This window comes from Staurois parvus, unplaced genomic scaffold, assembly GCF_062004578.1.
Source record: "Staurois parvus isolate SC_StPar_1 unplaced genomic scaffold, SC_StPar_1.0 ptg000566l, whole genome shotgun sequence".
Taxonomy (NCBI): domain Eukaryota; kingdom Metazoa; phylum Chordata; class Amphibia; order Anura; family Ranidae; genus Staurois; species Staurois parvus.
Genome location: NW_028318362.1, coordinates 2,707,995 through 2,727,813, shown reverse-complemented (window position 1 = coordinate 2,727,813; position 19,819 = coordinate 2,707,995). Strand labels below are relative to the sequence as shown.

General features: G+C 45.2%; 1 protein-coding gene across 4 annotated transcripts in view; it reads left to right on the top strand.

The window, feature by feature from the left end:
- Nucleotides 1-19,819, top strand: part of UNC5C (unc-5 netrin receptor C) — a 489,123-nt gene that overhangs the window by 299,742 nt on the left and 169,562 nt on the right. For all 4 annotated transcript variants that reach the window (XM_089691640.1, XM_089691638.1, XM_089691641.1 and 1 more), the window contains exon 3: nt 16,839-17,060. In XM_089691640.1, the coding sequence (XP_089547766.1) occupies nt 16,839-17,060 (222 nt within the window). The remainder of the gene's footprint in view (nt 1-16,838; nt 17,061-19,819) is intronic.

The following is a 19,819-nucleotide window of genomic DNA, read 5'->3' as shown; positions in this document are numbered from 1 at the left end:
AAAATATGAGTCCTTCCTGATGCTCCTTGTGCTGTTTCAGGATCTGACTTTAGATTAGTGATGAAGGTTGAACTAAAGCACCTGATAGATTATGCAATTTTCTTTCCTTCTACCATGGGTGGAAAGATAGAAAATTGCTTGATTCTTCCATCAACACAGTCAGTGGGGGAATCCCTCCCGCAGCACTGTTGTGTTACGCCAGCAGGTAGCCAATAGCCAGAAGCATTGATTATTGGGGAAAAAAAAGACAGGCTGGTTTTACACAAGTCAATTGATAGATCTATTGATAGACAACCAGGATGCTCACAGATGGATCAAAATTTAGCCAGTCCCTGCTGAATGAGCCAAATTTAAATTCATGTATGGCCAGCTTTAGGCTGTAAAGGCTTTTGTGTATAAGAATCTTCCACAGAATCTCACAGGAAACTGGATAAGCCATTCTCTCTATGCTTTATATTATTATTATTATTATACAGTATTTATAAAGCGCCAATAGTTCGCTCAGCGCTGTACATTACAAAGGGGGACAGAACATGTGACAGAACAATACCAATACAATGCAGAACATGAGGGGATTGAGGGCCCTGCTCTTTCGAGCTTACAATCTAGGAGGGACGGGATAGTGGTACAGGAGGAGATAGCTGTGGGGGATGGAGTGGTAGGAAGAGTGGAGGAGGTCGGTCAAGTTAGCAGGGGGTAGGGTAGGCTTCCCTGAAGAGATGGGTTTTCAGGGTGTGCCTAAAGGAGAGGAGAGTAGGTGATAATCTGATGGGTTGGGGCAGGGAGTTCCAGAGGATGGGTGACACCCTGGAGAAGTCCTGGAGGCGGGCATGGGAGGAGGAGACCAGGGAACTAGAGAGAAGGAGGTCTTGTGAGGAGCGGAGTGTGCGTGCTGGGCGGTACTTGGATATTAGGTCAGTGATGTAGTATGGGGCAGTATGGTGGACAGCTTTGTACGTCAGTGTTAGGATTTTAAATTTGATCCGTTGCGCAATCGGAAGCCAGTGGAGGGATTGGCAGAGGGGGGTGGCGGAAACGGAGCGGTTGGAAAGGTGAATGAGTCTGGCAGCCGTATTCAGGATCGTCTGAAGCGGGGATAGCCAGCGACGAGGCAGGCCAGTGAGGAGGGAGTTGCAGTAGTCGAGTCGTGATACGATGAGGGAGTGGATGAGCTGTTTAGTGGTTTAGTGGTATATGGAATGCACAGGGGTGGACTGACAACTCATGGGGCCCCCCGGCAATAGGGGATCATGGGGCCCCTGTGTCCTTGCCCAAACTCAAAAAAGCCTATGAAAAAGGTACCAAGGGCATCTCATGGGGCCCCCTGCTGACTCCGGGCCTTCGGGCAGTGCCCAAGTTTCCAAATGGTCAGTCCGCCCCTGGGAATACATTAAAAATCCACTGGTCTCAACCATTTTGAATAATTATTTGTTGTACCCTGTGACGGGAGCGACTTTTGGGATGGGGGACCCCTGTATCATCTCCCCAAATCATTATGTTTAACCCACCCTGTGCCTGTTTAAGGGTACAGGGTGTACATGTGAATGTCCCAGTATTGTGTATTTGTGTGTTGTCCTTTGTCTAGCCCACATGGCTGTCCCTTGTCTGTTTGCCATGTGCTACCCCCCATTGTGCTGTGTCTTCCTGTCCAGTCAACTGTTATGGGATGTACTGTTTGTGTATTGGTGTGGGGGTTGGTCAATGTCATTTGCCATGTGTTTCATCCCATTGTTCTGTGTCTTGGGTTGGTCGGGGTGGTTCCCTGTAGCCCTTCCCACTGATAGGGCGGGCTGATGATGTATTTCCTGTTCCTGGTTGTGTTTCCCCGCCCTCTGTATATATTCTGTGTTTTGTGTTAAAATAAAGAATTGGTTTCCTGTATTAAGAAGAGCTCGGTGCTGTCTTTTTCCTGGGGGATTTCAGGGTGTGGTCCGTGGATGGTGTTCGGACAGGGGAAGCTGCGGGATAACGGAATATACCCAAGTGCGGTCGGGTACCGGTTCCGTTACATTGGTGGCAAGCGGTGGGATTGTGCTTCCAACTGTAAACACATCCAAACCACCACCGGGATTCAAGAGCAGGAAAGGAGACGTCAGTCACCCCAGTGGAGATATGGACCTGGCATCAGAGTTCCCAGGGCTGCTACAGACTGTTCTTGCAACATACCTCAGGACTGTGTCTACGGATCAGTACCTGGAGCTCAGGCAGCGGATTTGGGAGGTGCTTTGGAGAGGAGCGGTCCAGGCTGCTAGTATGGACAAAGGCAAGTGGTATCCAACCCCAGAGGAGAGGCCCAGGGACCATCGGAATTTACGGATGCCATTCCTGGGAGAGCAACCCCAGGAGCAATGGGTGACTGAGTTGGACAGGCTGGTCCAGCAGGAAATACAACTGGACAATAGATATCGGGCTCTGCGGTGGTAAGCAGAGCAGGAGTATTTAGGGGAGGCAACAGAATGCTTTCCTGAGGGACATGACTTTGGTGGGCCTGGATTGCTGTGGGAGAGCCTTACAAATCTTTTTGTGTTTGGCGATAGAGGAGAACCTACTCTGGAGGAGTTGCGGGAAGGCAGAAAGTCTATGTTTGGTCTCAGAGGGGTCTCAGAGCTTGAGCCAGATCTGCAATACCTGCTGATGGAAGAACTGCACCTGGAAAAGGCATACAGGCAGCTGCTAGGACATGTTCGGCAGCATGCCCAAGAGTCATCAGTGGAAATTCCAGAGACTGGGGATCTGATAGACCTCTCAGCTGAGGAGGAACCAGCAGTAGACCTGGCAACAGGGCCAAACAGTACTGAACTCTGCCCAGCACTGATAATGTCTCCTGAGTTCCACGGACAGGAGATGGTGAGCCCCGATCCCCAAACCCCAGTTCCAGAGGCTGGGGGTTTGATTGATTTTTTTTCTGAGGAGGAACCAGCCGGGGAGCCACCAGCTGAAGCGCTGACAACCGGACAGAGGGTCCAGGACCTCTGCCCCACACCTGTGGTAGTTTCAGAGGCCCAGGGTGAGAAGGGAGAGGAGGTTGTTGTCCTCCCTCCCCCACAGTCAGCCAAAGTGGAGGATACTCTTTTCCCTCCCAAGCCAGGATCTGTGCACCAGGGGGACAGTGACAGCGGAATTCCATCCCAGCAGCAGATCCACAGTCTGGGAGTGGAGGAAGTCGGCCTCCCTTCCCTACAGTTAGCCGGAGCAGATGTGGGGTCCCCAGCAGAAGTGCTGGCACCAGGGCAGAGCGCCGCTGGCCTCTGCCTAGCAACTACAGTCACCACCTGGATACCTCAGGGATGCTGGGCAGTCGGCCCATATCCCCCACAGCATGATGGAGCTGGCCCTGCCACCCTGTCTTCTCCCCAGTGGCTGAGAGGACTTCAGGGAGAAGGACCAGTCCGTACTTCTCCCCAGCGGCGGGTATGTTCTACGGGAGAGGCAGAGGTTGGCTGGGTGAGTAACGCTTGGTGTGGGACAATTTGCATTGGGTACTGTGTGGGTGCTGGCATTGGGGGACTGGAGGTGCGGACTAACTTCAGAGTACATCCGTCTGGGATCTACTCCTGTGTTAGTCTCCTGCCGAAAGGGGAGATATGTGACGGGAGCGACTTTTGGGGGTGGGGGGACCCCTGTATCATCTCCCCAAATCATTATGTTTAACCCACCCTGTGCCTGTTTAAGGGTACAGGGTGTACATGTGAATGTCCCAGTATTGTGTATTTGTGTGTTGTCCTTTGTCTAGGCCACATGGCTGTCCCTTGTCTGTTTGCCATGTGCTACCCCCCATTGTGCTGTGTCTTCCTGTCCAGTCAACTGTTATGGGATGTACTGTTTGTGTGGTCGGGTCGGGTACCGGTTCCGTTACATACCCAGATACAGAACCTAGCAATATGTCATTGCAATAGAGATGAATATGACTGCTGACATTGCATTGCTCATTACTTTGTGTAAATAGCTTATATTTATGCTTATGAGCATCTCCCTATAAATTCAGATCAGCTCATGGGGGAGATCTCTGATGGGGGGCACAGTCTCTGATGGGGGTGCTGCTTCTGACGGAGTGCGGTTTCGAAAGAGTGCGAAGCAGTTAAACACAGCAGTCTAATTATGCCTTCTCTACTTTCACAGGTAAATGCACCTCTCCTGCCTCTGCTCCTAACTCAAACGCATTGACTCCTGCTGTTTTCCCCCTGGGTAAATGCACCTCTCCTGCCTCTGCTCCTAACTCAAACGCATTGACTCCTGCTGTTTTCCCCCTGGGTAAATGCACCTCTCCTGCCTCTGCTCCTAACTCAAACGCATTGACTCCTGCTGTTTTCCCCCTGGGTAAATGCACCTCTCCTGCCTCTGCTCCTAACTCAAACGCATTGACTCCTGCTGTTTTCCCCCTGGGTAAATGCACCTCTCCTGCCTCTGCTCCTAACTCAAAATCGCTTTCACTCCTGTTATATTCAGAACAAATGGTGTATTTTATATTTGTGTGTATGTTGAGCAGTCCTCACCTTCAGTTGCACCCAGTTTACGACTGTAGCCTGGTTCCTATGAGACATCCCCCAACATTCATGTGAGCCTTATCAGCTTCTAATTGGGGTGGAGTTGAATGCTCATTTGAGCATCTCCCTATAAATTCAGATCAGCTCATGGGGGAGATCTCTGATGGGGGGCACAGTCTCTGATGGGGGTGCTGCTTCTGACGGAGTGCGGTTTCGAAAGAGTGCGAAGCAGTTAAACACAGCAGTTGAACTAAAGCAGGAGAAAGGCAGGAGAAAGACACAACAACAGCAAGAAACTCTACTGCATGCTGGACAGACTGCAAGCAAACACCCTGGGAAACATCTCTTACATGCCTGACTCCCACTCTGTGTACTTTTATATAATACACTCCTCCTCTTCATACTACTATCCTCTGTTCCCAAATCTCATTTCTTTACCCCTCTGCTCCACCCCAAAACTTGCACATCTCCCCCTCATTGCTATCATCTCCCTACTACTGCTCTCATCACCCCCCACAATGCCTCTTCTACTCCTTCTCATTTTCCTCTCCTCCATTCCCAAAATCCATTCACTATATCCCTCTGCTCCTCCTAAACATTTGTACATTGTGTCCTCACTGCTTCCTTCGCCCCTCTATGGCACCCACCACCTCCTCCTATTATTCCACTCTCCCACTGACCCCAACACCTCCACTAGGAGTTTCTCACGCTCCTGCACATCCCGTTCCCATGCCACCTTTCTCACCCTTCTCCTCCTCCTAGCCGCGGGAGACATCTCCCCGAATCCTGGCCCTCCACCACCTCCCTCACCCGCACAACACCCTCCCGCCGCCATGTCCTACCGCAACCTAGTATCTGTCCCCCTGCTCCCTAAAATCTCCCCCCCGTTTTCATGTGCACTCCTGAACGCCCGATCGGTGTGCAACAAGCTTACCGCCATCCACGACCTCTTTGTTTCCCGCTCCCTCAACCTCCTGGCGATCACGGAAACCTGGATCCAGCCCACTGACTCTACCTCCCCTGCTGCACTCTCCTATGGAGGTCTCACCTGGACCCACTCACCCAGACCTAACGGTCGTAAAGGTGGTGGGGTTGGTCTGCTCCTGTCACCGCGGAGCACCTTCCGAGTCCTCCCAAACCCCCCCTCCCTATCCTTCTCCTCCTTCGAGGCCCACTGCGTCTGACTATTCTCCCCAACCCCCCTGAAGATTGCTGTGATATACCGGCCTCCTGGATCCATACCCCGCTTCCTGGAAGACTTCTCCTCCTGGCTACCCTTCTTCCTCTCCTCTGAGCTACCCACCATCATTCTTGGGGATTTCAACATCCCTGTCAACCTTGACAACCCGGACACAGCCCGTCTCCTCCACTTAACCTCCTCCTTTGCACTTGCACAGTGCATACAATCCACCACCCACTCCAACGGTAATATCCTTGATCTTGTCTTCTCCAACCGCTGCGCTCCCCACAACCTCACTAACACCCCCTTCCCTCTCTCTGACCACAACCTGATCACCTTCTCTATCTCCTCGTCCTCCAACGCCTACCCCTCCAAATGTCACACTACTACCAGCCGTAACCTCCGCAACCTTAACCCTGCCCCCCTCCACTCTGCAGCTGATCAACTCCACGACCGCATCCTCCCCCTGTCCTGCCCCGACTTGGCTATGACTGCCTACAACAACGCGCTGTCAGCAGCCCTTGACTCACTAGCGCCTTTAACCACACGCAACATCAGACTCCGACCGCTCCAGCCCTGGCAGACTGATCACACCAAAACCCTCAAACGACGCAGTCGTGCCCTGGAGCGACTATGGCGCAAAACAAAATCCCAACAAGCTTTCACCTGCTACAAATCTGCCTTCCGCACCTACACCTCCTCCCTCCACGCAGCCAAACAAGCCTACTTCCTGACCCTCATCAAGGCCCTCTCCTCCAATCCTCGCCGACTCTTCTCCACCTTCAACTCTCTACTCTCTCCACCCCCACCTCCACCCAGCACCTCGCTCACCGCCCTTGAGATTGCCAATCACTTCAAAAACAAGATTGACACAATTCGCAAGGACATTGCCGCAACTCACACGCCCTCTCAACCCGTCCCCTCTCACACAGCTACCCCCTCATCCCCCCTCCCCCTCGACATTACCCGCAGGGACTTCGTCACTGCTCAAACTCCCTCCGACCCCGTTCCCCCTCACTCAGCTACCCCCTCATCACCCCTCTCCCACGGCCCCACCACTGCTCTGACCTCCACTCCCACCCCACCCTACATTCCTCATACTGAAGCTCCCCCAACACTCCACACCTTTGACCTTACTACCATTGAGGAAGTCTCCAAGATCCTCTCTGATGCCCGCCTCACCACCTGCCCCCTCGACCCTATCCCCTCACAATTCCTACGACCTCCCTCCCCCTCCATCCTACGCTCCCTCACCCACATCTTTAATCTCTCCCTCTCCTCCGGCACTTTCCCCTCCCCACTGAAGCATGCACACATCACCCCCATACTTAAAAAGCCCTCCCTGGACCCCAATGACCCGAACAACCTCAGACCCATCTCCCTGCTCCCACTTACATCTAAACTCCTCGAGCGTCTCGTCTACACCCGCCTATGCTCTCACCTCAACGACAACAACCTCCTCGATCCCCTACAGTCTGGCTTCCGCCCCCTACACTCCACCGAAACCGCCTTACTCAAACTCTCCAACGACCTTCTAACCGCCAAAGCTAATGGCCACTATTCAGTGCTCCTACTCCTTGACCTCTCTGCGGCCTTTGACACAGTTGACCACCCCCTCCTCCTCAAAATACTACACTCCCTCGGCCTCAGAGATTCTGCTCTCTCCTGGCTCTCATCCTACCTGTCACAACGCTCTTTCAGCGTTACCTATAATGCTACCACCTCCCCCTCACTCCCCCTCTCTGTTGGGGTCCCTCAAGGCTCTGTCCTTGGGCCCCTTCTCTTCTCCATCTACACCTCCTCCCTTGGCCAACTCATACACTCTCACGGCTTCAACTACCACCTCTATGCCGACGACACACAAATCTATCTCTCAACCCCCCACCTCACCCCTTCGGTCTCTGCCCAAATCACACACCTACTGAGCGACATATCAGATTGGATGTCGCTCCACTTCCTTAAACTGAATCTCTCCAAAACCGAGCTCCTTGTCTTCCCCCCAGCCCGAACCCCACCCCCCATTGACTTCTACATCACATCCAACAACGCCAATATCAAACCCGCTCTGCAGGCCAGAGTACTTGGTGTCATTCTGGACTCCAACCTATCCTTCCAGCCCCAAGTCCAATCTTTAACAAACTCGTGCAGACTCCACCTCCGCAACATCGCCAAAATCCGCACGTTCCTAACCCCAGAAACCACTAAACAGCTCATCCACTCCCTCATCATATCACGACTCGACTACTGCAACTCCCTCCTCACTGGCCTGCCTCGCCGCTGGCTATCCCCGCTTCAGTCGATCCTGAATACGGCTGCCAGACTCATTCACCTTTCCAACCGCTCCATTTCCGCCACCCCCCTCTGCCAATCCCTCCACTGGCTTCCGATTGCGCAACGGATCAAATTTAAAATCCTAACACTGACGTACAAAGCTGTCCACCATACTGCCCCGAACTACATCACTGACCTAATATCCAAGTACCGCCCAACACGCACACTCCGCTCCTCACAAGACCTCCTTCTCTCTAGTTCCCTGGTCTCCTCCTCCCATGCCCGCCTCCAGGACTTCTCCAGGGTGTCACCCATCCTCTGGAACTCCCTGCCCCAACCCATCAGATTATCACCTACTCTCCTCTCCTTTAGGCGCACCCTGAAAACCCATCTCTTCAGGGAAGCCTACCTCACCCCCTGCTAACTTGCTGACCTCCTCCACTCTTCCTACCACTCCATCCCCCACAGCTATCTCCTCCTGTACCACTATCCCATCCCTTCTAGATTGTAAGCTCGAAAGAGCAGGGCCCTCGATCCCCTCATGTTTTGCATTGTATTGGTATTGTTCTGTCACATGTTCTGTCCCCCTTTGTAATGTACAGCGCTGAGTGAACTATTGGCGCTTTATAAATACTGTATAATAATAATAATAATAATAATATTTACCATTTCATTTTTTTTTTCACATATGCTCCACATTATTGTGATCCTGTTTCGCATGTGACAATTTCACATTGAAGATTAACACATAGATATAACAAATGTATAAATAAATGTATGTAAAAGATTGGTACGCATGAAAGTGAGTCAAGGCAGCTTATCTGAGTTATGACAATTGGGTCCACTACACCTTGTACGGCCATATACAGTACACTGTACTATACTGCTATCATATTTCTGACACATTCTTCCCCCAACCCCTCAAGCAAATGATTAAGGCTATGGTTTTACTTTATCTAATGGTCCCCTGCTGAGGTGTTAGAAATATACCAAGATTAAAGAAAGACACCAGCAATGCACCATAATGTGCTATGCCAGTAAAAGAACCTTTCTGCAGCAGTCTTAGGAAAGAAAAATAAAGCAATATGAGAGTAACAGCTATCTTGACTGCAGAAGATTTGCTTCATTTGTTTTGTAGCAAATGTTTTCAGCTAAAAAAAATCTATCAAAGTCCCACTGTTGTTTTGGATATATTTAACCTGTTATTGCTAGGTATTTTTTATATTTAAAGTGTTACTAAACCCAGAACAGTAAAATCAGTCTGTATATTCAGTAAAGCATGCTTGTTATACTCACTGTGGAACCTAAGGGATTAACCCTTTGCATTGTGTACAATACCTCCTGATATCTCCTGATAAGGCATATCGTGTGGAGACACTGCACATGCTCAATTTGGTGTGTGTTGCTAGAGAGGATTTTTTTTTCTTGGGAGAATGCATGTGATAGTCACAGGGCCAATCAGCACTGCCCAGACAGAGGTCAGGGGTTCTACATCTTCATAGAGAAAACTCCTCCTTCAAGCTTTAACCAGTGCTCTGCTGAACACTGATAGAAGTCACAAGACTGCTCTAACTGCTGATGGGAAAGGGTATTTAGCAGTTTATATTTACTAAAATAATTGAATTTCCATATTCTGCTTACTGTGGGAGATCAGATGCAGTGAATGCAGGGTCCTGGGTTTAGTAAAATTTTAAGTAACTGCTTCCTTAACCACCTCCCGCCCGCCATATAAAGAAATGACGGGCACAAGGCGGTTCTCTCATCCTCCCACTCTAACCCCGCGTGCGCGCCCCCGGGCGGAGGGCAGTATGGCAATCGATGGTGCGGTGTATTCCTAGGACACAAAGGATCACCGATCAACGGAAAGAGCGGAAGACGTCGGCTCTGGCATGTGATCATCTGTGTCCAATCACAGCTGATCGCATGTAAATAAGGAAACGCTGGTTATCGGCATTTCTCTCCTCATGAGCCGTCACGCTATATATATATATATATATATATATACTGTGTATATATATATATATATATATACTGTGAATATATATATATATATATATATATATATATACGTATATTATAACTAATATATACAATTTATATTATAACATTATAACATTGTCATGTCATCGTTAGAGTGTTGAAACACACATTTCTGTGACAAGTGAGGAGCTTTGTATCAGCCCCACATCATGTTTAACACAAAAAATGCAGGTATTTACTCAATAAAAATCATGAAATATATTATCATGTAACTATCCTAAGTCCATGAATTTGACATGTTGTCAGTCTCCTGTAATACACTGCACAGCAGCACTCAGACTGGGAGAGGAGAAAGTGACAGCACTAGGATACAATCAGATGTGCTGAAGTGTATTGATAAGTAACATGCAAGCAGTAGGAGTCATCAGTCTGTTATTGTTCCATTACTGCCCAATCACAGGCTGGGAGCATGGAAATGGCAAAGGCATTTTGCTTAAAGAGTAACTTCACTTTTGTTGTGAAAAATAATTCCTCTCTAGGTGATCAATGCACATTGCAAGGATTTTAACAAACTTTGTTGCAGATTCCTACCCTTTGTCATTCTGAAGGAATAGCTGTTTGTATGTGTCCATGTGTGGAGTGAATCTGTATGGGAGTGATTTTAGATTTATCAATCAGCTGCTGCACCTGCAGGGATCCAATGAGGAAATTGTCAGGGTATGCATCCCTTTAGATGTGATTTCCCTTTGGGAGTATTTCACCAAAAATGACATATTTGTTGCAGGAGATGCCAAAATCTGACTTGTATCTTAGTGCAGACTTCTTGGAAAACCAGTAAGCTAATCACTAAAGCAGAAAAAAGACATTTTAGGGGACGTTCTGTCACACCTCCAAGTAGCTAATTTGCAGAAAGTTACAGCACTGCAGATTTAAAAACATTCAATTACTATCTGACTTGTGTCACAATTGTATACGCTATATTTTTTTTATTTGCTCATTTCTTTTCTCACAAAAGGGGAGTTACCCTCTGAATGCAGTAAAGAAAAGTCAAGTCCCCTTGAGTCTTTGATTAATCTCAGGACTGGGTGGGTAAAATATAATCTTTTGCCAGCTAAAACAGCTACTATATTTAAAGAATATATGAACCCAACATTTCATATTCTTGATATGTGTGAAAAAGTAACCTGTTCTCTTTGTACTGCTTCCTTTGTGTGAAATCCCCAGTGTTCTTGCCAATCCCTCTGTTTTTCTATTAAAAAACTGACCACACTAAGCAGGAAAACACAGTGTGGTCAGTTCTCTAGATATACTGGGAACTCAGTGTGCTCTCCTCCAATGATTAGACTTGTTCTGACACCCCCTACCTTGCACAGCCATTCAAAGGGATGACCAGTGTGTTGCTGCTTCTCCTCCCCTAGCTCTTATGGAGCTGAGAATAGAGGATGTGTGATCACTTATTTAAAAAAAGGGTACAAAAGATGTATATGATGTTTTTTATATAGATACACAAATGTTTTACCTTTTATTTCAATTTTAAACTGAATGGGTTGTTTTACAAGGTGAGGGTTTATAATCATTTTAACTGTATATTTGGTTGTCTGCGTGGAGTTTCACCTTTACAATACTTGAATCGTGCTACAAATTATGCCCTAGTCTGCTATTGGTATAAATATAATTGTCATTTTTTTTCACTCAAAGATTATATTGGCCACCAACAAACCCATTTATTTTGATTAGATTTTTATTATATATTTTATTCCTGTGATAGAAGGTGTTAATGAAAGATACAGTACGCATATCATGAAGCACCAAGCTAGACCACAGTGCAGAATAAATATAAATATAATTATGAAGTGGTGGCTAAATATTTAAGACGGTGTAATGTTTTACCTGCTAAGTGGTAAACGTAGCCAAGTCACAAAAGAAAATCTATAAAGGTAATTATTAGTAATATATTCACTTTCTCCCCAGAGAGGCATCACATTATTGGTAATGATTTACGAAACCTTTTAACTCTCAAGCCTGTGTGATTGTACCATTTTGTTTGTAGCATGGTTTTAACTGCATTTGACAATTTATAAGACAGTGCAGAATAGAAGGATAAACTAAAGCAAATTCTTTATTATTATGATCTATTACCACTGTATACATTAGTGTTACCTAGGAACGCAGGCAGTGTTAGATATTCCATACATATAGCACTATGTCTTTGTCAAATACAAGCTAGCAGCTATTCTGCTCCGCAGTGCATCTGGAAGCTAAAATAAGGAAATACTCTGCTGGCCATAGACAAGACAAGATTCTCAATGGCAGAAAGCTCAGTTATACAAGGTTGGCTTGCGGTGTTGTCTGTTCTCTGCAGTGATAGAATTGCTACTCTAACAAACCCTTTGGATACTAAAGGCCCGTGGGCAAGGTAGTTCAATGTGGGTCTCCCTGCCATTAGTTTCTTGGTTGGTTAGTCCAAGCTAGTAATATTTTTCAATATACTATAGTAGGGGTATCCAACCACAGTCCTTAAAGGCCACATACAGGCTATTTTGGCATAAACAGAGTAATTTTGTACACCCTTGTAAACAGGGGTGGACTGACAACTCATGGGGCCCCCGGGCAATAGGGGATCATGGGGCCCCTCTGTCCTTGCCCAAACTAAAAAAAGCCTTTGAAAAAGGTACCAGGGGCATCTCATGGGGCCCCCTACTGACCCCAAGCCCTCAGGCAGTGTCCGAGTTTCCAAATGGTCAGTCCATCCCTGCTTGTAAACCATTCCTTACTTCATTTTCTCTTTTAAAGAAGTACTACAATGTATGCAAATCTTTGGACACTGTACCAGGGGGTTGCCTGCCATGAAACCATTTATATTCAAATATTCTTTATTGAAGGATTTTAACATATAAGTGAGGATATAGAAACATAAACATGTAAGGTTCACATTGGTATGAGCACAGCATAAGGGGAAGAAAACATAATGATCCCTGCTATTAGGCCGGGGACCTAGGGGTTCTTGTCTTTTATATATGAGAGGTATGCTCGATGAGATGTGAACCAAGTTGGTGCAGTAGTAGAGTGTAGTTAGGAAAAAAAAAAAGGGAACAAGAATAATAAAAAAAACTTTAAGATATCAAATAAACATGGGGGGGAATAGGGAGGCACCAAAACAGTTGGGATAGGATATGATAGGTCAGTATTTGTTGGCTATCATTGTAATGAGCAATTGGGATTATTTAACCATCGAGACCACTGGTTGGAGAACTTGTGGTAAGAAGAGTTGTGGAGGGCTAATCTTTTTTCCATCTCACATTGGTGATTTAAATCTGATATGAGGCGAGACAGAAGGGGAGTGGTGGTGGATCGCCATAATTTGGTGATGTTAATTTTTGCGGCTGCTGGAGTATGGATGATAATGGTACGTGAATTTATAGGGAATTTATCGATTCCGATGTGGAGAAGAGCTAGAGCCGGAGTAGGGGTTACCTGAGTTCCCGTGATTGAGGAGATTATCTGAAAAACCTTGTTCCAATAGGATTTGAGGGATTTACATGCCCAGAGTAGGTGGAGGAGTGAGCCCGTTTCTCCGCAATGTCTCCAACAGGCTTGAGAATGTTGGGGGTAGTATAAAGATAGTTTGGTAGGGGTTAGGTACCATTGGTGGAGGGTCTTCAGATACGCCTCCCAATGGGTGCTACATTTTGAAGCTTTAAAAGTGATGGTGAACGTTTTTCCCCACGTGTGTGAAGTTATTGATTGGGAAAGATTTTTTTCCCAGTTGGTTATTGAAGTGGTATATGTGGTGAATAGTGATTCAATTATCATTGTGTAGAAAGTTGAGATTCCTTTCTTCGGGTGGGATGTTCTCTGAAAGAAATGGTGAGCATTTACGGGGATGTTCACTGTCAGTGGTAAGTTCGTTCCGTGCAGTGCGTGGGCTATTTGCATGTGTGTAAATTGTTCTTTATCAGTGAGGTGAAACTTCTTTTGGATATTAGAGAATGAGTCTAGTGTATTTTTAGTATGGATGTCCTGAATATGGAGTAAACCAGCAGCTTTCCACATTGTCAGGTTTAGTTGAGGAATGAGGGAATGTAGGGAAGATAATGGGGTAGGGATTCGCAGGGCGTCTTTGTTTAGCTGATTATACTTTAAAAAGTCAAACCAAGCAGTCAAGGAGGCTTGTATGCAGGGGTGTTTTTGTAGAGGTTTAGGTTGGACTATTTGGGGTATGAGTAGACTGTCAGTTAGTTTGTGTGGTAAAGTCAGGGAGGTTTCCATGGTGGACCAGGTCTTTTCAGAGGTAGGGTGCCACCAGAAAAAAAGTTGGTCTAGTAGAGCAGCTTGATAATACGATTTCAAATGCGGGAGTCCAGCTCCTCCCCTAGAGGGTGGACGTATAAGGAGATTCGTGGTATATCTGGGTCTTGTTGAGTTCCATAAGAATTTGTTTAGTATTACTTGTATTTTAGAAAAGAAAGTGCTGGGAACCGGGATAGGGAGTGTACGGAATATATAGAGAATTTTGGGCAGTATGCACATTTTCAAGGTAGCTATTCTGCCTAGTGTCGATAACATGGATGTGCGAAGGTTTTTGAGCTCCTGTGGGATAGTGTCAAGCAGTGGTTTGAAGTTATTGGTATAAAGCTGATTGGTAGAATTGGTGAGTTTGATCCCCAGGTAGGGAATGCTGTTCGTTTCCCAGGTGAACGGGAAATGTTTAGAGAGAAAATTTTGGGTTGCAGTAGGTGTATAAAGGTTCAGTATAGATGATTTGGGTTCATTGAGTTTGTAATATGAGACTGCCGTATAGTTATGGATATGGGTGCGTATTGATTGAAGCGACTTATAGGGATTTGTGACCATTAGGATAATGTCATCCGCAAACAGACTAATTTTGTGTTCCTTATGTAGATAGGTGAAACCTGTGAAATTCGGGTCATTTCTAAGGTTAGATGCTAACGGTTCAATAAGTAGGGCAAAAATTATAGGGGAGAGTGGACAGCCTTGTCTGGTTCCGTTAGATATAGAAAAGGGTTGTGAGAGATTACCGTTGGTTAGGACTCTGGCAGAAGGATTTGAATAGAGGGATAGAATTGCCGATAGCATCCAATCCGTTATTCCAAATTTTTGGAGTGTAAGTGTCATAAATTGCCAATGGATTCTGTCAAATGCTTTTTCCGCATCTAATGATAGGAGAAGGGAAGGTTGTTTATTAGACTCGAGGTGGTGTAGAAGGGATATAATTCGCCTGGTAGCGTCTGGTGCTTGTCTACCCGGTATAAACCCCACCTGATCTGGGTGGATCAGTTTAGGTAAAAGAGGAAGCAATCGTTGAGCGATTATTTTGGCGTATATTTTTATGTCCGTGTTGAGAAGTGAAATCGGTCTATAATTTAGGACTAATTGGGGATCTTTGCCCGGCTTCGGTATAGTGGTGATTATTGACTGGAGCATGTCAGGGGGAAATTCCCCTTTAGAGGCAACCTGATTATATAGGGCAGAGAGATGTGGCGTAAGGTTGAGTGTGAAAATTTTGTAAAATTTATTTGTGAAGCCGTCATTGCCTGGTGATTTGTTTAAGGGGAGGGTTTTTATGATTTTTTCAATTTCTATAGGAGAGATTGGCTCAGAAATAGATTCAAGTTGGGACTGAGTAATTTGGGGTAGGTCGATGTTGGATAAAAAATGTTCAATGGACAGTTTTGTTGGTTGGGTTGTAATTGTCATGAAACCATTTAAAGCCCCATTCATAATAATGCTCCTATATTTTATTGCATAGAAATACAATGTGTATCGTTCATTCATATGTAACTATTCACATTCATCTATGCACTGTGGCTTAGCTCATTCTTAAAGTAACACCAAAGGTTAATTTTTTTAAAATAACAAACATGTTATACTTACCTGCACTGTGCATTGGTTTTGGACAGAACAGCCCTGTTCCTCCTCTTTTTGAGTCCCCCGCTGGTGCTACTGGCTCCTCTCCCACTGAGTGCCGCCAGAGCAAGCCGCTTTCTCTGGGGGCACTTGTGCATGCTAGCTCCTGAGCTGGCCTTGTGTTTCCATAAGACACACAAAGCACAGCTAAGCCCTGCCCCCCACTCCCTCCTCACTGGCTGTGATTGACAGCAGCTTTAGCCAATGGCTCTTGCTGCTGTGTCTCAGCCAATGAGGAGACAGAGACCCAGGAAAGTCACTGCTCCCATGCACATTGTTGGATTGAGATTAGGCTCAGGTAAATATTAAGGGTGCTTTGGGGTGAGCAGCAGAGAATGCATGAAGGTAAAGAAAAAAACCTTCAGCCTTTACAACTGCATTAAACTATAGAACATGCTGCATTTTGGGGCATTAAGTAGACTTATCAAAATGAATGATAAATGCACATAAATGCATATATCCTGCAGTTTGTGCATTTATAACTCAAGGAGAATCCCTTTTTCTGAATGCTTCTCTTCAGTTTTTTCTATTGGGTAAAAACAACATGTATAAGAGGCAACAATAACATGCATAAAATGAACACCAATGTGCACTTATGCATGCAATAACATACCTCCAAACTGCTTGATACGACGTATTGTATGTAGAGTGTGTGAAGACCCAACCTCAAACAGGCATAGCAAGCAGTCACTTTGCTAGACTAGCATTGTTGCAGGTTTAAAAACACCAAGATGAAGGATGTGTTAAAAGAGTAGGAAGGCTTGGTTTCTTGTGTCGTGAGTAGGCAAGAGGCCACCAGCAATTCTTTTTTTCTGTTTTTTCTACACGGATAATTTGGTTGGCTCATGTACAGAAATATGAGTGTACCAAAAAACAATATGTTAATGTGATTGAATGTTAAAAATGCTTTTAATTTACTGAAAATTTTTGTCTTGCATTGAAAAAGCTTCCATAATGGATTTAAAATTAAGTAATGCTTTGCTTGTCTATTACAGATGATGATTTTTTTCATGAACTCCCAGAGACTTTTCCTTCAGATCCACCAGAGCCTTTGCCTCATTTTCTCATTGAACCAGAAGAGGCCTACATAGTAAAAAACAAACCAGTGAACTTGTACTGTAAAGCCAGTCCAGCCACACAAATCTACTTCAAGTGCAACAGCGAGTGGGTTCATCAGAAAGACCATGTGGTTGATGAAAGAGTGGATGAAACCTCAGGTACTATCACCTAAATCTTTTAAATAATACACTTTGTTGATGAACAAAGATGCTTGATCAACCTGACCTTAATTAATTGCAAGGCGAGCATGTGAAAGGGTGAACGGCATAATGAACAATAATTTAGGGTCTCCTTCAAAGTTATGTTTTCACGTTTAGGCCCCTTTCACACGTATGTACCATTTGTCCATTTTTAATCTATCTCTTGACAGATGAAAAACGGACATCAATGCATCTCTATAGAAAAAACGGATGGAAATGGATGATAATACAAAAAAAAATGGTATAAACTGATGTAAACTTCATCCATTTTTTTCTTTGAAAAAATGTGTCTGAACTGATGAAACAAACAGTCCACATGTGTGAAAGGGGCCTTAAATAACATGACGATAGCTGCCAATTTGTCACCATCAATATTTTTGGACCTTTTTCAGTCCCACATAGAAAAAAAAAAGCAGCTACTCCTTCCTCCGAAAGTTAATGTGTTCTGTATGTTTACCCCAGCCTTCATATCAGTTATTTTCACCTAGCAGTCATATAGACCATGGTCACCCCATCATGATCTTCTGAAGAGGCAGTTGATGTGCTCTGTGGGATTAAAAAAAAAGATGGAACACTGACAGAAGTTTTAAAAGGCTATGAATTTGATTTATCTTCACAGCACCTTTGAGGTGATAGAGGGGATAAGGGTACATAGGGGTGCCTAATTGTCATGCAGTGGTGGCATTTCTTACATGGCCTTAGTTTGATAGCATTTCCAACTCTGGTGACACACCTCACTGCACATACATGCCAATTCTCTAGGAAAAACCCTTCATTTTATCATAGCATGTTAATATGTACCTCCCAGAAAAAACACTATTTTTCAATATGCATAGCTTTAGGGACATTTACTTTAATTTAATTTAATTTAGCAGCATCTATCTGATACCATGATATCACTGTGGAAAAATGCCTTATGTTGCATGACATTGCTATGACAGCATGATATTGCTATGTATATATTTAAAAAACACTTGTGCCCCTTTTGAACCCTTAACCACCTATATCCCAGCAACTGCTAAACACTGATGAATAGGCTTTTTCGGTATTATGCTATCGCTATGGTCATTGGTCGCATGGCGGCACCAAAAGCCAGGCAACTTAATGGCTCTAGTAATATGTGCTCTAATAAGTGCAAGGTAACAAAAACATTTGTGCACTATTTCAGTCCATGAAGCTATCACTTTGGCTTCCTGCCAAGAACCCCATTTTCGCTAAAACCATACCTGACTAAGCGTTCATTTAATAGTCTTTCCAATGAAAATGCCTTAGATGGTGCTGACACTTCTTTCCTTGTCTTTCAATCGTTGTCCTAAAAAATTTCTTGCATTAACAGCACAGGCAGAGTCTTAAAACCTAGCAAAGTGTCTCCTATCGGTAAAACCTGAGATGTAATGGTGTTATATAAGTACAATTACCATTGATTGAATGGACTTCAATTATAATGGGGCTGCTGGAAGTTTAATTATTCTGATTATATTAAACTGCTAAAGTTTGCTTTTTGAATGCTGTTATTAAATTAAAGGGTAACTGTACTTATACCGCAGATTCCTTAATTAGCTTTGACTCTGCAGTCAATAAATAAATACATTATACTACTTATCTTGTATGCAGGGATCAATCTGTAAAAGCAGTACTCTCTTCCTTCTGTAGAGGCAGCCGTTCCCTACCAGAGGGCATAGTTGAGAGACAAATAAGGGACTTTGAATTTGGGTGGATACACATACCTTATTTTAGGACTGGCTTGCTGTGGGTTAAAGCTGACCAAACCATCTGCATTACAAGTATTTTTATACTTGATTTATAGTACCTCTTATATTTTTTATTAAACACTTCCTGCCGGCGCCTCCCGCCCCTTTAAGAGTTTCAGAAGCCGGGAGGCGGGACGGGCGGGGTTTAGGGATCATGTGACCGCCGTGATGCGTCATCACGGCGGTCACATGATCGGGAAAGGTCCCAATCAAAAGATCACACCAGGATCTTTCCTTGAGTACCAGACATGTGTGCTGGGAGCACACAGGGTGCATGCTCTCAGCACATATGTTGTTTGCTAATTGCACACAAATTTGCGGCCGCTCGGCGTCTAGGCCCAGATGCCGGGAGGCCGCACATTTGTGTGCTGCCGGCGTTAAGAGGTTAAACACTTCAATACTGGACACTTTCACTCCCTTCCTGCTCAGGACAATTTTCATATTTCAGCACTGTCACACATTGAACAACAATTACAACACACGCAAATGAAATTTTTATAATTTTTTATAGATAGATAGAGCTTTTTTTTGGTGGTATTTAATCATCACTGGATTTTTTATTTTTTGTTAAATAAATGAAAAAGACCAACAATTTTTAAAAGAAAAAGTTTTCCTTAGTTTCTGTTAGAAAATTTTGCAAATAAGTGATTTTTCTTCTTCACTGATGTGCGCTGATGAGTCTGCACTGATGAGCACTGATGAGGCTGTGCTGATGTGCACTAATGGGCACTGATGAGGCTGCACTTATGTGCACTGATGAGGCTACACTAATGGGCACTGATGAGTCTGTACTGATGGGCACTAATTAGGCTGCAATGATGTGTACTGATGAGTCTGCACTATTGTGAGCTGATAAAACTGCACTGATGGGCACTGATGAGGCTGCACTGATGGGCATTGATGAGGCAACACTGATGGGCATTGATAAGCTGCACTGATGGGCACTGATGGGGTGGCTGATGAGGC